Genomic DNA, 15,883 nt, shown 5'->3' on the forward strand with positions numbered 1-15,883 from the left:
TAACCTCTCAGTAAGTTCTGAGTAGTGTGTTCTGCCCCAGAGGCATCACTGTTCAGGAGTGTAGATTGTATTAGGGTGTTGGGCAACAAGCACGCAGTTAGGATATAGTGCGCTTAATACGAGCATAAATATCAGGGTATCTTGATGCACTGCTCTGGGTCCGTACCTTTCCTTTGCTGTACTTTTGGAGACACTGGCTCCAAGTCCGTGCTGTGCCACTCAGTTACTTTTCCTACCCCAGCAGTGTCTTCCTGGATCTCTGTTCAGTCATTCAGCATTCATCTGTAGATGCGATCAGTCCACCGTGTGAAAATAGAATAACAGTAATGGCAGGCAGACAGTTATGTCGTTATAGCTCTGGGCACTTGGAAGCACGTACAAGGCATTTAATCCTCACAGCGGCCCTCCACCCTCCACGGTGTAATCGTCTCCATTGTGCGGATGAGGAAACCTAGGGAGGTTTAAGAACCCGTGCAGACTGCCTAACTGGTGAGTCATGGGGCGGTGGCCCCACTCTGGCGTGCCAACCCCACGTCTCTGGCGGTGCGCTCACTGGCTTGTAACAGTTCTGTACTCACAGCATTGTCACCCACGTCACTGGTAGATACTCAGTAGGATAAACCTCTGTGGCATCCAGACCTTCCCTTTGGGTTGAAAGTCGTACTTCTCCATCTTTTCCTCAAGTACCTCCAGTGATGCGGCGAGATTTGTCGGATCTGGGTTTTCCGCAATCTGCTTTATTTCTGTGATCTGCGATCTACTAGTCTCCCGACCCTGTCAAAAGAAAGGAAATTGTGGGCTGTGAACTACAAACTGCCAGGTGGACGTGTGTTTGGATCTGACACTTTATGATTAATAAAGGTTGAACATCCAAGAGAAAAAAAGGGTGAGCCCAGTGTCAGTTATTGTTGTGAACTCTCTCTTTGGAAGATAAATATTTTAGAATATTGGCCAGCATTGCTATCAGGCTTACAGATATCCTTTCTTCTTTAAAAAAAATTATGACATTTTTCTGTCTCATCACGGGTTTCATCTGTTACTTACAGAGCGTCAAATGTCACCAACAAAAATGTGGTGCTCTCATCTTCACATTCTCTCAGAAGGCAGAGAAGAATCAGAGCGTGAAGACCTGCCGATTCTAGAACAGCCAGTTTAGAATTGTTCCATCTTTGAGGGGTTTTCGCTCATCCTCTCTAGTCTTGGTCTCGCCTCATTTTAGTGGGAAAAAAATTGTTGACAGAAAAATGCCACATGTGACTTGAAGAAGCCCGCTTAACAGTGTTGTCTTCTATTTTCTTTTGTCCTCAGGCAGTAGCTCTCTCATTCATTCATTCAACAATTAATTATTGAGCAGGGTGCTGTGTTGGGCGCTTTTACAATGACAGATGGTCTCTACTCTGAACATGTAAAATGAAACAAGTCCCTAACTTTAACAGAGGATAAAATGCGTGAATGTCTTAATGCAAGTACAAACAAAATTGCTTGGGGAATTTTTTGATCGCAGGAACTCTTTTCGATTGTGGAAAGGGACAGTTAAGGAATTGTGTTAAGGAAGCAGTGGGCTGATGGGTCCCCAGGGCACATTCCGTCTTCCCCAGGAAGTAGAACCAAGACATCAAAGCCATCAGCAACCGAGACCACTTTGTTTCACCTTGGAGTCTCTCAATTAATTCAGCGTTCCCACCGAGGACATCAGTGATTTCGTTCTTCAAAAACCGTAATGCTTTAAACTTACTTTATTTGATCTTCCACAGGCCATTTTTCCCCTTCTAGAAATATTCTCTTCTCTTGGCTTTCAGATACTATGTTCTCCTGTTTTTTTCTCTTCTACTCTGGACATTTTTTATGTCTTCTTAGCAGCTCAGTCTTGCTCTGCCTGACCCTTGAATGCTGTTTTCCCAGTGCCACCCTCATGCACTAGAACCTCTGAATCCTCTCACCCGCTCCAGGGGTGTAAGCTGTGTGCTGAAAACTCCCAGATTTGTGTCCGAAGTGGGGTTCGGCTTTTCCCATGAAGTTTCACTTGCATACCTTTGAGGACCTCTGTCTTCTTGTGCATTTGGCTTCTTAAGTGTCTAAAAAGGAATTCATGTTCTACCTCTGCACACGGAGAAGCACGTCACCCCCTCCTTCCCTGCCACACTTCCTCCACTGTGGCTTCACTAGCTTCTTTCTGGGCAGCCCTCCCTCTGCACCTCTTCCTGTCGAGTCTGCCTCCTAAACAGCTGTCCCTTGTCAGTCTTCCCTGCCCGTTTCTGAGTGGTTATCACGTTCTTTCACACACGTGTGCCCATCTGTTTTAAGCCAGGGGTCCTCACACTTGAGTATCGATCCCTGTGCCTGGAGTGCTCGTTAAGCATGTGAGCCACAGGCCTTGGGACTCGAGGAAGTTGGCACTTTTACTGAGGCACGGGGGTGGTTCCATTCTGACGGCCTCACAAAGTACCACGCTAAACTGTAAGCTCCAGAGGGAAAATACACAGAGGATCGTATTGTTCTCACCAGTTGAAAAATATGAAATCGTCTTTATCTGACCATTTTGATCAGTAAGAAGGTGATTTTATGAGGTTTCCACCAAATGCTTAATAAATATCTGTCGAATGAATGAATTCTATTCCAGAAACTTTTGTGTATTCGTCACTCCACTTTTTCAGGTTCAGTTTATTTACTGCAAGTTGTCCTGACCCATGAGTGGGGAGACGGTCATGGTTTTGTATAGTTCTTCCTGGAGATTTTTGTCCTCCTTCCTGTTGCCAATTTAAAGTTGCCCGACGAAGGAAGTTTTTAGTTTCCAGGCACATGCAGCCCGGCTTCAGAGAGCGGCCTCCTCTCCGGGAAAGAGCCCATCCTGCTGCAGACTCCCCCAGAGCTCCGCGTTCTGCTCTGGGGCACACCCCCCACCCTGCTTCCCTATTCTTTCTCTTTCGAGTTCTCAGCAGCAAGTTGGAAGTTGTGGTGAGAACACCATTCACGTTCCCAGATTCCTTCTACCTCTGTCTCGGCGCTTTATCGGTAGTTCCCAGGCTGTCCCACCTGTTGTTGTTCAAACTGCACAAATGACAAATCACGGGCCGCTCCTGTGCCTGTGGGAGTCGCTCCCGGTGAAGCATAGGGAAGCCCACGTTTTCATGCTGTTCACGGAGGGGTCTGAGGCCAGGCTGTCTCAGACTGGCTGGCATTCCTGGGGCTCATCCCAGAGGCGTCTCTTCTCTGGCAAACTGGACCCCTTTCCTGTTGTTGTTTCTCCGGCAGTGCGAGCGCTCTCTGCCTCCTGTGGGCACACGGCTCCTGTTCAGATTTTCCCACCTCATCCAATTTTTTATTGCTTGATTTTTTAAAAAATAATTACTTCTTTATCTTAACTGGTGAAAAATAAGGTTGGGATCGTGGGAAATAAAAAGGTTAATTTCACCGTAGGGTTTGAGACTTTATCTCCTTCAGTGTACGTGATCATCCCATCTCAGTTAACTCAAATGTCTGTTTAAATACAGCAGCCGCTCAACCAGGAACTGAGATCTTTAATCTGCCAGCAGTCACTACCTCAGGTAAGAATCAAAATGTGTCCACCCGATACCCATCGAGTACCGACTGCCCAGCAGGGGCACTGCTCCAGTGTGCATAAATGTAGTCGGGGAGGAGACAGCGGCAGTAGAAAGGGAGCCGAGCTTCACTAAACACTTGCTGGAGAGGTAACGGAACAAAGAGAATCAAAACCACTAAAGAACAGTGTAGAAGCGAGGGAGCTGAAAAGAGAAAAAACCGAGGAACTTTAAGAAAAGTGGCTGGACCCATTCATTTAGCAAAGGAAAACTCAATTTGCTGGAGTTACTACTGGGGGATTTGGGCGCCCCTGTGTGGGCTCTCGGGGTGTTGCGGGCAGCTGGCCCGGGGCTGTGTGTCCCGTGGGCCCAAAGGCCGTTTGGAGTCCGCTGGTCTCTGTCTCTTCGTCTGCTGTTCGGAAATAAGCAGAAATGGCGTGCTGGTCTCTTTCAGGCTCAGTTAGCTCTAGAGGTCATTCTTTCGCTGATCCTGCCAGTAACCTCGGTCTGGAAGACATCATCAGGAAGGCCCTCATGGGAAGCTTTGACGACAAAGTCGAGGAGCACGGAGTCGTCATGTCCCAACCTGTCGGCGTGGTGCCGGGTGGCACCAGCACCTCCGTTGTGCCCAGTGGGGAGACCCGCAGAGAGGAAGGGGACCCGTCACCTCATTCAGGTGAAGTGTGTTCACTCTTGTGCCCTTCTGCTGCCTTTCCCAAGAAAACGCCAATCTACTTCCAAGTGGTAATGCGTCACCAAGACGTTTCATTTTGTGTGTTCCCAGAGTCCCCTCTAACGGTTTTACTTAGTTGTTTTTTTTTTGTTTTGTTTTGTTTTTTTACCTGCTCAGACATTTTAGTAACACAAACAGAAATTTTAAAAGGACGGAGATTTTTATGCAGAAGTCACCTTTGAGTGTTGGGTTTTTTTCTTTGCATCTAGTCCTTATCTGGATCGACATATTTTAACTGTAATGCAAGTGCAGGTTCCTTTCTGCTTTTGAATAAAAGGGACTTACTATTGTAATAAAAAGAACAGGCTCAGCATAAAAGAATTTTAAGCCATAGAAGAAGAAGAAGAAAAAAAAAAAAAACCTTCAGATCACATCATCCAGAAAACTAGTGTTCTTGTCTGATAAGCATCATTTTAGAAGTATCTCTGTATGGACACATAAAAGGCCAGATAGACATCAGAACCAGTCATTCATACGTCCTGGTAAAAGCAAGCACACAAAAAACTGTGATTCTAGGCTTTGAAACCCCTTTTTCTTAATCTTTGAGAACTAGGATCTCTTATGCTTAAAAATTTACTGGCAGGTCAGCGGTATTTCAGGTTTAGTTTAGGGTTTTTTCCTGTTATCCTCAAGCAAAAGATCTCACTAAGGTGAAGAAGATCAAAGAGATCAGAGGTTCTTACTTATTTACACCCACGTGTATTTTATGGCAACGTGGATTCACTTCCTGCTCTGAAGGATGAGCACAGTCTTCCCCTCTCTGCTCTTACCTCCTGATTTGTATTGATTTACCTGTGCGTGTATTTGAAGGTGGTAACATTGGTGACGGTCACCCACTTCAAGCAATCCTGGTCACGTACCCCTTCTGTTGATACCTTTCTTTTTGGTACTGTTTTCACACTCCCTTTTCTCTCAGAGGCTGCTGTCCTCCGAGACTGTTCCCGCTCAAGAATGTCTTCTTGCTGCCTTGATACTTGAAAGGACAGTGTGGCACCTTTCTCAAAACATTCCATAGACACTATTACATTTCCCCCACCTGGCGTCAATGGTTGTGTAAGAAGGCGGCCAGATGTCCCCTTTTTTGGCAGGTGACAGTTTTATCTGCCTGAAGCCTCTTTGCCTCAATTTGAATAAGTTAATTAGTATTTGGTTTTCGTGCTGTGTCAGACTTTCCTGACCACAGGGAGGCTGTTTGCACCTGCAGGTTGATTTCTACACTCCTGGAAATGTTCTATTTTGCCTCTTTTGTTGGGCTTATCCATCTCAAAAAACACAATTACATTTTTGCCAGCTAGTCTTTGTTCTCCAGATCTGTTACCTTCTAGTTATTTTAGTCATCTTAATCTAACTATTTCAGTCATCTTCATCTGTTGCTTTTACTCTAGCTCACATTTTCCTTTCGTGCTAACGCCCTTTTTGTCGTGTCTGTTCTGATCCTTGCCGTATTTTGTTTCCTAAGCTTTCCACCTCTCCTTTTTGATGATGATCTGTTCTTTACCAAAGGAGCCCAAACTGGCTTTGTGTATTTTGAAGTTTCTCTTCCAGAAGCATCTTTTCCCCTCGTCCCATTCTGTTCTCTTCCTGACCATCAAGGACTTGCACTTCTTTTCTGTGCAGATAGTTGAAGGGGTTGAAGTTGCCTTCTACCCACTTTTTTCTGGGCGCCGTGGGACTCGGGGCAGGGTGAGGTCTCAGGTTCTGCGAGGCAGTGGAACACGTCTGCTGCTCACCTGGGCTCTGTTCTCTTCAGACATCATTTCCATGCTTTGTTCTAGAGCCCTGTCGGGCATCCCACTCCTGTGAACTTCTGTATACCGGAGCCTGGAACAACAGGCCGCCAAGACTTGCTGAGCTTCTGCTGGGGACCAGTAGTATGGCCACGAAGGGGCTTCTGTTCCACGCTTTTTGGCATAAAATTTCCTTGGGGTGGTGTACAGATTCCTCTGCTTCTCTTTAAACTGGCAGGCAAGGAGGTAGTTAGGATTTAAGATTTTCGTCAACCTGCTTTAATTTCCTTAGTTTCTGTGCTCCAAGACCCGGAAAGAAGTGATGTTCCTCTCAGAAATTTAATTTCCTTGGTTACATGTTTTTCAAGTTGATGGCATGAGGACATACCCCTTTTGCTTTAGTTGCTACAAGTAAATTCTGGCTTTTAAGTACTAACTTTGAAACTTCACTGGGTCCTAGGATCTGGGTTCTTCGCACCGCCTGCCATCCTCCCGCTTTCTCTCAGCGGCATATAACCCATCAGCACTTGGGTAGGTTTTTAAGTTGAGAACATAATTACTATATGTCAAGAGTTAATTTATTTCACTTTTAGGAGGAGTTTGCAAACCAAAGCTGATCAGCAAGTCAAACAGCAGGAAATCTAAATCTCCCATCCCTGGGCAAGGCTTCTTAGGAACTGAAAGGCCCTCTTCCGTCTCCTCTGTACATTCAGAAGGGGATTACCACAGGCAGACACCAGGGTGGGCCTGGGAAGACAGGCCCTCCTCAACAGGTGAGGAACTTACTGCTAGAAAAGGAGTCGTAAAGTCCTTTTTTTATCAAAGCCTTGGCTAGTACTTCTAAAATCAAACTTTGGAAACCTCAATTTCCATTATTGTATCAGTAGGATTCCACTTTCCAAAACAGACACTGAATGCATGGAATCTTAAAAATTTACAGAACGTAAGGTCTGATTACCATGAACAAAGGAAGAGCTATGAAAACATCTCCATTCCCCCCACTTCTGTATTGTGCTGGGAGCCAGCACCTGCTATTTGCAAAGCCACGAAGTCTGTGATTTCATTCAGTTCTTCCGGGAACCACACCTGAGAGCGAAGGGCCGCTCCCAGGCTTCACCCTTAGCCTCTCTATAGACATTCTTAGAGAAGGTTCTTAGGGAAATACTAAGAAATCAAAATAAGAAATGGAGATAGTGTAAAAAGCCATCTCTATTGCAGGCTCACTTATATTTATATAAACTGATGAAAAACCGTGTTCTAGGGTATTTATGAATGTTTTCCTTTTTGTGCTTGCTTGCTCGTAAGCTTTCTTCTCAAATCTAATAACCACAATACTGGTTGTCTTGAAAGGGAACAGGCTTTGCTTTTTTGTTGTTTAAATAAAACTGGGATTACCTGGTGTAGATTTAAGGGTTTCAGAGAATCGTGAGCCATCTTTTAGGAGTTAAATACATGTACGTCAGTGGAAAATGTCTGAAATGTGCTCTCCCCCTTATTTACATATAAATTTTCTATGGATATCGTCAGCATAACTGAAGGCCTTTGCTTCATAAAACTCACATCACATGCGAAGTGATTGTGCTCTAGTTTGACAACTTCTAAACCAGTGATTGTTTCCTCTCTTAGGGAAGGAATTTAATTTGTGAAATCCCTTGATAAAATGGCTATGTTTTCTGTCTTTAGAGTTTCTTAAGCTGTAAGAGGCTTTCCGGGGACAGTTGAGACCAATCTAGAAAGTGGCAGGAGGTAGCAGTGCTGTCGTTAGATTCACATACCCTCTTCCAGATCTTGTACCTTTTAAATCTGCCCAGAGACCCAGCAGCTGACCTGCATCCTGCTGCCCTGTGACCTGCTGCAATTCCTTGTCCCCTCGTCCTCTGAGCACGTACTGCTGCATTTTTCATTAAGAGTCCAGGAGTTCTTGGTGCAACCAGACTCTTCGAGCTTAATATGCAGTTTTACTTGGATTCTCCATGGAAACACCTGGTTCTAGAACTCACTGAAAGTTCAGCCCTGAGCTTCCACTTCCGGACTTAGCAACCCTAAGCTTGCACTTAACTCGTGTCCTCCGTCCCTTCTAGATTCTCACCGATTGGTGCCTTACCATAGGCTACAGTCTACATGGTGAAACCCTGGCCCTTCTGTGTTTCATTCGGCTACCGGTGTCACAAGACCATTTCAGTAGAATAATCGTGTCTCCCTCCACCCCGTGGAAGCTGTAGGGAACAGCAGCTGTGCTCATGACAGTGAAAACAGTTTTTCTTTTGTCAGGCTCGACTCAGTTTCCTTACAACCCTCTGACTATGCGGATGCTCAGCAGTACGCCACCGACCCCGATCGCGTGTGCCCCGTCCTCCGTGAACCAAGCAGCTCCTCACCAGCAGAGCAGGATCTGGGAGCGAGAGCCTGCCCCGCTGCTCTCTGCACAGTACGAGACGCTGTCGGATAGCGATGACTGAACCGCGCCCAGAAGGGGTCTCGGTGGGGCCAGGGTGTGGGACAGGGAGCTCTCGTTCTTGGCGGTTTCATTTTTAATGGCAGGTCAAAAGCCTTTCGTCCTAGGACTTGTGCCCAGAGACTTTAAGAGAGCCTGGACCGCAGATGATGAAGAAATGATGGAAATTTATTTGGAGAGTCAAATGGGGGGGGGGAGGGACGGGGGGGACTGCCTCCGACACGGGCAGTTCGGTGGATTATAATAATAGTGGAGGGTTGAAATGTAGAGTTTTTAAAAAGTGACAATTCTTGTTCTTACATCTGTTTGTAAAGAAAACCATAATGTCTTTAAATCACTCTTCTGTAAATAGATTACCTTTTTTGCAGTGTTTCCCCTTGCTGTAGTATCTGGTGTACTTATGTTCAAATCAGCGCATCAACTCGGGGTGGGGGGGGTAATTTTAAAACAAAAAAACATCGCACCTATCTTTTTAACCCTTGCCTTCTCAACAACCTCATACAGCCCAGTTACATAATGTTGGCTGTCACGGGCATTGTACTTTTATCCAATTTTGTTTCCTCTAAATTCAGATTTCCAGCGATGTTTAAAATCTTGTGGAAATGTTTAGATTTTTAACACAGACCCTATATAAAATCTGTACGTTACGTTTTTGGGTCAAAGGTAGGAGAAACAAAATTCTGCCATACTGTCAATTTCCAGTGCAGGCTTTAATTTTTTTTTTTTTTTTTTTTTTAAATTAGTGGCACTGAAAAATATTACTGCATGGGTATGTTATAGTTCAGTTTTTAAAGTTTAAAAACAAAAGGCTTATTTGAGGCATACCTCACTGTTATGCACACTGGTAACTTAACCGTGGCCCTAAATATTCTTTTTCTCCTGCATTTGATGCAGCCCAACAGAGCTTTTGTTTCGAAATAAATTGGACTACCCTGTCCATAGCCACATAGATGATGTGTGATTTAAGGCTCTTGATGTCTCAGGTTTCAGAGGAGTGGGTTGCTCTGTATTATCGGTTGAGTTAGAAGGTAACGATCCGTACAGAATCTCTTAGCTTTGCCTTGTGCTGTGTATCCCGAAGCCTCACTTCCCTTTCCCCATGTGCCAGTGCTTACTCTTACTCTCCCTGTGATTCCTCGTGGGCAAGAGTTTACTGGTGAATCTTTCACCGAATCTCAAGGAGCAAATAATTATGAAGGGGTCAGTTTCACCCTTCATAATTGCTTATTGAACTGTGAGATTATTTTTATTTTACGACTTCACAGTGCTGCAGCATCCTTGAGCGGCACGTGGATACTGTTTTGGAAGGATGCCACTGAAGATGAGAAAGGGGAGAGGCAGAGGTCTCTCGGGATGATACACGTGAGCACTTCATGGACTTCTAAGTAGATCTCAACTTTTTAACAAAAGTATGCAAGCCTCTACAGAAAGCAGGTGTATGGGAACCACTGACTGCCTCCTTTGTAACGAGATCCTCGCATCACCCTCAGCATTGGTGTCTGATCCCGATTTTAATAATGAGGACACAGGCTCAGTCCTTTGCCTACATGGTTAAGGCCTTCACTCTTGTTACTATTCTACTCTTGTCTTAGACCTGAAGTCCTCACAGTAAACTTGAGAGCAGGTTTAGTGATCAGATTCCTTCCACTTGGAAAGCTGGCACCACTTGATGATATACATAAAATTTTCACGTGCGTGAAAAACCGTAACTAAATGTTCTAATCGACAGTTTTCTGCTGCTCGTAATGTCTGAGACTTTGTTAATAATCTACTGTGTCAGCTGACCCAAAAGAGATCATGATTATTTTTCCATGACCCTGAAGGTCTTGAGCTATTCCAAGTCAGCACAGTCTTTGAGAGTAGCCGGCTCAGAGCCTAGCTTGTTACTGGCGCAGCTCTCCTTGAGGACCGGAGAGTGAGTGGTGCTCCCCCCTCGCCCCCTCCTCGCAGTGCGTATGTGTTTTCCTATGCCATCCGCCACCACCTGGAGTTCAGAACGGGAGAGAAAGTCCAGGACTGTTTCTTAGTTGAGAACAACGAGAGGACAGAACTCTCATGGGCTTACCTATGGAGCCAACGTCTCGGAGGGAGGACGTCCACCTCGGCAGGACCGAAACGGCAGACAGCCCCAAGAGTGACAGAGGACTTGAAGTCGGCTGAAACCAAGGCATGGACACTCTTTGCAGGCTGAGATTTCAGTGTTCCAAAGCTGCATCCTTCTGCGTGATTTTTTTTTTTTTTTTTTTTTAGCACCCCAGGATCTAAATTAAAGTCCTCCCAATACTGTTCATAGCAGCATTCTGACAGCCAGATCTCCAGCGCATGTTTATCATGGGAAGTAACTTGGGTGTGCGGGTTCCAGTTTTTAAATATTTATGCCCTGAAAACGCTGGTGACAGTTCAAAAATTTCAGCTATGCTCTTTTTAACAATTTACTTTTGAACTCAGACCAGTCGGCAAAGGGGTCGGCCTTCCTGCCCTGCTACCTTGTTTTACAGCTGTGCAAAAATGAACTCTCATGGAGACACCCACAGGAAGAGACTGTCTCTCTGAAAACACCTATAGTTTTTCCAGCACCAGGACGGGACCGTGAGCGGAATCACTGTGGAGATTCAAAAATTCTTAAATAAAACCTGGAGTCACAATCCTTACTTTCAGTAACCCCTGCAATTGTGAAAAAGCAAAAACATTCTCCACGTAGGTGAGTAGTCCGCTAGTTGACGGTAATTTTTCAAAAATCACCAACCAATAAATTAAGACTGGGTTGCACTGAAACTCAATCTGATTTACATTCTAGTTTCTCATTAGACTCAAAGGAGCTAGCTGGGTGGTAAGAGATGAGCTTAGAAAGCAGGAAGAAATTTACATCTGCAAAATAGAAAATTTGCGTCTTAGTCTAATCCTGGAGGATCTGGACCTCAGGATTTCTAGTATTTTGTTTTTCTTATTTAGTAAGTTATTTTTTATGAGAAACTCAAAGATTACGGAATACATACAATGTTGTTGTAGAGTCTCTAGTTTATTATGAAAGGATTCTTCCAATAGTATGTACACAGAAACAAAAATATCTGTTTACCATTCCCACTCACACCCCCCACCCCCCAAAGGCTTACCAACAATAACAGTGCTCCTTCATGGCACCTACAAAAATTGCCTTTGCCCTAGGCCAGGGGCTCTTTGCAACACTTCTGAGGTAAAAACCTCCATCTACCTATCTTGTATGTATATACTTGATACGCTATGAGGCAGTGTGATAAGGCTCTTTGAACACAGTAGTAGTCTCTTCATTTAGGGTCATTGGACAAAATACATTCTCCCATGGCTACGAGACAGTCTCATTCGTTTCCTACTTACAGATGAGGATACTGAGACCCAAACTCGAGAAGCCAGCACTAAGATCCAGATCAGTGATCCTTCCACTGTATAAGCAGAACATATGAGAACTACTGGGGAGATTTTACATATTACACTTGTTAAGGCCCGACCCTGAGACAGAAGGTTTGGGGGTGCAGCCTGGGCACGTGCAGAGGACTCTGTTCAGGGACCTAGGCTGCAAAGGAATCGGAGTCCTCAAACAGCACTGACAAGTGTTCATATCCTTCCTTTTCCCCCCTCTTTCATAGTCCTATAGAACCAGATATGAAGACATACAGTTTACTTTGATTTATAATTAAACGGGTGTATTTTCAAGGGCCTACTTCCTACTTTAAAACTTCATGCTGGGCGCTGGCACAAACCACGACAATGCTTTTGCTCCATTATGCATTAGGTCCCACACTGAGCTTCATGAAATAGATAAGAAAAATAACTCACCATAATCCCCCTTTGCCATGAGACAGTTCTGTTCTTCCAGATATTGATAAAATAAAAAAGAAGGTATAGCAAATCAATGGATCAAAATCGTAGGATAGAGATGCCTGGCTGAATCACCACACCCACCCCGAAGGCCAACTGGCCCATCTCCATCTACAGGTACACTTAGACCAGCACGACAGCACCACACCATACGTTACGACGGAAAGCATCACTTGACATCTGTCCTTAGAGGTCAACATCAGCCAGGGGTGCAAGTCGTCTTTCCTTTAAAGAACAAAAGCGGCAGTGCGTACAACTTGTCCTTCACCACAGCTAACTGACGAGACGTGAATATCAAGGAGAAAGGGTTTAAGCCATTGATTTGGGTGCCACTGAGACTAGAATAACCACTGTTACTTAAAATTCCCTACAACGAAAAGGGATTTAGCGCTTCATAAAATTAAGTGAAAGGTCTACTTTTTCTTGACAGCTCAGCCAGCTCTTCCCTGATGTGCTGTATAGAAACCTCATCTCTTTTCAGCTCTGCTTGCTTCAGTGCTTCCTGGTAGATCTCTTTTGCTTGTGCATATCGTTCTAAAATAACCCAGAGAGAAGGGAGAATAAAGAGAAATGTAGGTTTTCAAAGTGATTCTGAAAGATTCTGAGAGCAAGCACTAGCGACAGTTCAGGTCTAACTTGCTGTGTGCTCATTAAGTGACAGGCTGGCCCTGCCTCCTTTCAGCCCCTGTGACACGCTGGCTCGCTCGGAGAGGCTGAGCCGGCCTAGCTGTAGAGCGCCAGGGCAGCGAGGGCCGGGGGCCCTCCGGTGCCCTGGGGCCCCGACTCCATCAGCCGAGCACGCGGCTGATGGAAATTTCCTTTAGCTCCATGTGTTCGACGGGCTAGTGCAGGACGACACAAGTTACGTGAACTGAACCCAATGGTACTTCCACCAAACACACATCCTTTTTAGTACACTGAGCCAGCCTTTGAATCCCGGAGCTTCCTGACTGCCCCTCGCCCTCCCTACAACCGTCTCACAGCTGCAGAAATCCAGTGACCCCTTCCCTCAAGCAGGCCCGGCGGGCTTCCACTGCCCCCTACCTCTGTGCATCAGAATTGCAGCGAGATTACTGAGCAGCATGTGTAGCTCAGGATGTTCTATCTGTCTCGCCAGATCTGATGCCTTTTGCACATAAACACAGGCCTCATCAAAGCGGCCCTGTGCATCCAGGGTGGTAGCCAGGTCACTCATCAGCACGATGGTCTACACACAAGAGAAAAAACAGCCATTTTTTTAAAAAACAGCCACACGGATTTAACATTAATTTGGAGTCTGGTAAACTGTGGATATATGCTTAAGAGTTCACGTTTCCTAGCACGTTCCACAAACATGAAAGACATCAGCCTTTAACAAACTGATATGTATGCGTGTATATATATGTGTGTATATATATATGTATGTATGTATATATATATATATATATATATACAAAACAAACACGTATATCATTCACATTGTATGGGGGACGGCATCAGTTTGGCTCTCTGGAAAACAATACAAATCTACCAAGTAGGGAACAGGATATGACTTATTAATCTAATCATCAAACTAGAAGTACCAAGAAAAAATACTAAACGGCAAGATGAAGCTGTAACGATCTCCTGGTTCGGCAATCCTGAGAAGCCAGCCTCCAGGGCTTTATTTAACGTCATCCCTACTGGTGACTCTGAGACTCATCGAGAAGAACCACATATATTACTGATTTAGGAAGATTCCCACTAAGAGTTTTTAAAATTTTGGTACTAAGAGAAGCAGACCCTACCCCCTCCCCTCAGTTCTAGCACTTGGTGGTTTGAATTCCAAGTTTGTCTTCTTATTCCTCAGTAATATTCCATTAAAGGGACTCTAACCTAGATCCCTTTCCTGAAGAGAGTTCACAGCCCAACAAGTTGCCCTGCCCATCGACCTGAACCTTGGGACGTGTTCAGTCCAGTTAAAATGCCTGTGTCCTGTGCTGGGGGTACCAAGCATTCTGACAAGTGGTCCAGTTCTTCCTTCTAAGAATTTAACGTGAGAGACGAGAAAGACCAAAGTTCAACGTGTTCACTGTTCTAACAGCGCTGCACGGTGTGGTTTCATTCTATGTCTGTGGTTTTTACTTTGTAATGTAGTCCCTTTCTCCTTTCTGCCTGCCCCCCTCCCCCAACTTCCCCTGGCATTTTACCTATGCGGTGAGGGAGACAAGAATCTTCATGCATTAACCTGTTCCTCTTAATGATTCTTACTAATGTTCCTTATTACAAAATACTGTGCCATGTACCCTCAAGGCCTGGAAGCTCATGGGTGCCTGGTTAGACCTACCTTTTATAAAGGCTGCTCTGCTGGGTGAACCAAAATGCAGGCAGAATGCTCTGGATAACCGATCAGAGGTCTCAAATCCTTTGTTTTGTTTCGTTTTGGTTTGTTTGAAGTAATCCCTACACCCAATGTGGGACTCAAACTCTCGACCTCAAGATGAAGAGCGGCGTGCACTACTGACTGAGCTGGCCAGGTGTCCCTCACCCCCTTTAGGAAACAAGCAGTTGGGGGCAGGCAGAGGAGGGAATACCTAGCACCTAGCAGCATCTGCTGCTGCTCTGCTCCCAACGAGGGTGGCATTTCACACCCGGAAATTCTAAACCTTTGTTTTACAGTTCCCCTCTCTGTTTTCCTCCCTTACCTGTGGGTGTCTTTCTCCTAGTATTTCTTCAGAAATCTGCAAAGCTTTTTCATACATCCTCTGTGCCTGTGCTGGCTGCTTGGAGAACAGAAGGTAGCGGGCATAGGTGTCTAAGCACATGCCAAGGAGGAGGTGGGTGTTGGCTTTCTCTTCCACTAAGAAGGAAATAAGAGCATTGCTAGCATATAACGACAACATAGAAAGTGAGGCAGAGAACTGGCCGAGCTTCCTTAACATTTTGCTTGTTATCAAGGCCCACAAATATTTTCACAGTACCGGACCCCCTGAATGTTACACAAAGGTGACAATTTAGGTGGATTCTCATCTAAACTGGTCCCTAGACCCAATTTCAATGTGTGCAGGAAGGCGGGGAGGTCCCCCCACACCAAGAAGCAATTCTTAGACACCAGCAGGTGTGCAAGAATTCACTCATTTGTGTGTGCAGAGATAGCATCAGACTCCACAAGGGTTCAGTCCTCCTAGACTGCAGCCCCTTCCTCCATCAGACACCAGTCATAGCCCTGTGCCTCTGACCTCCAGCTAGCGATGGGAGTGACCACCATGACCCCCTCTAAGGACACCAACTGCAATTGCGGGTTGTGACCTGTGCTTCTCAACAACTGGCTGTAAATCTGAGGGTCCTAAGAAACCCCTCCTTCGGTTACATTAATTTGCTAGAGCAGCCCACAGAACTCGGAAAAACATTTTACTTGCTAAATTACCGTTTATCATAAAAGGCTAGCACTCAGGAACAGCCAGCTGGAAGGGATGCACAGCACAAGGGATGTGGGAAGGGGCGGAGCTTATATGCCCCCTCCCAAAGCACCAACAGTCCCCACGCCTCCACGTGATCTTCAGCCCAGAATCTCTGTGAGCTCGGCCTTCTGGGTTTTTATGGACGCTCTATTACA

General features: G+C 45.4%; 2 protein-coding genes across 15 annotated transcripts in view; one reads left to right on the forward strand and one right to left on the reverse strand.

Annotated features, from left to right (window-relative positions):
• The window catches only part of NCOR1 (nuclear receptor corepressor 1), a 161,978-nt gene extending 152,575 nt beyond the window's left edge, over positions 1-9,403 (forward strand). For 13 of the 14 annotated variants that reach the window (XM_030296172.1, XM_030296177.1, XM_030296174.1 and 10 more), the window contains 4 exons: positions 3,492-3,545; positions 3,994-4,215; positions 6,593-6,772; positions 8,271-9,403. In XM_030296172.1, coding sequence (XP_030152032.1) covers positions 3,492-3,545; positions 3,994-4,215; positions 6,593-6,772; positions 8,271-8,458 — 644 coding nt within the window. In that variant the 3' untranslated portion in view covers positions 8,459-9,403. The remainder of the gene's footprint in view (positions 1-3,491; positions 3,546-3,993; positions 4,216-6,592; positions 6,773-8,270) is intronic. The other variant, XM_030296182.1, reaches the window with a different exon arrangement.
• TTC19 (tetratricopeptide repeat domain 19) overlaps positions 9,194-15,883 on the reverse strand; it is a 31,936-nt gene continuing 25,246 nt past the window's right edge. The window contains exons 8-10 of the mRNA XM_030296187.1: positions 14,973-15,127; positions 13,354-13,516; positions 9,194-12,843 (exon numbers count right to left, since the gene is read on the reverse strand). Coding sequence (XP_030152047.1) covers positions 12,710-12,843; positions 13,354-13,516; positions 14,973-15,127 — 452 coding nt within the window. The 3' untranslated portion in view covers positions 9,194-12,709. The remainder of the gene's footprint in view (positions 12,844-13,353; positions 13,517-14,972; positions 15,128-15,883) is intronic.

Source organism: Lynx canadensis, chromosome E1, assembly GCF_007474595.2.
Source record: "Lynx canadensis isolate LIC74 chromosome E1, mLynCan4.pri.v2, whole genome shotgun sequence".
In the NCBI taxonomy this organism is placed as follows: domain Eukaryota; kingdom Metazoa; phylum Chordata; class Mammalia; order Carnivora; family Felidae; genus Lynx; species Lynx canadensis.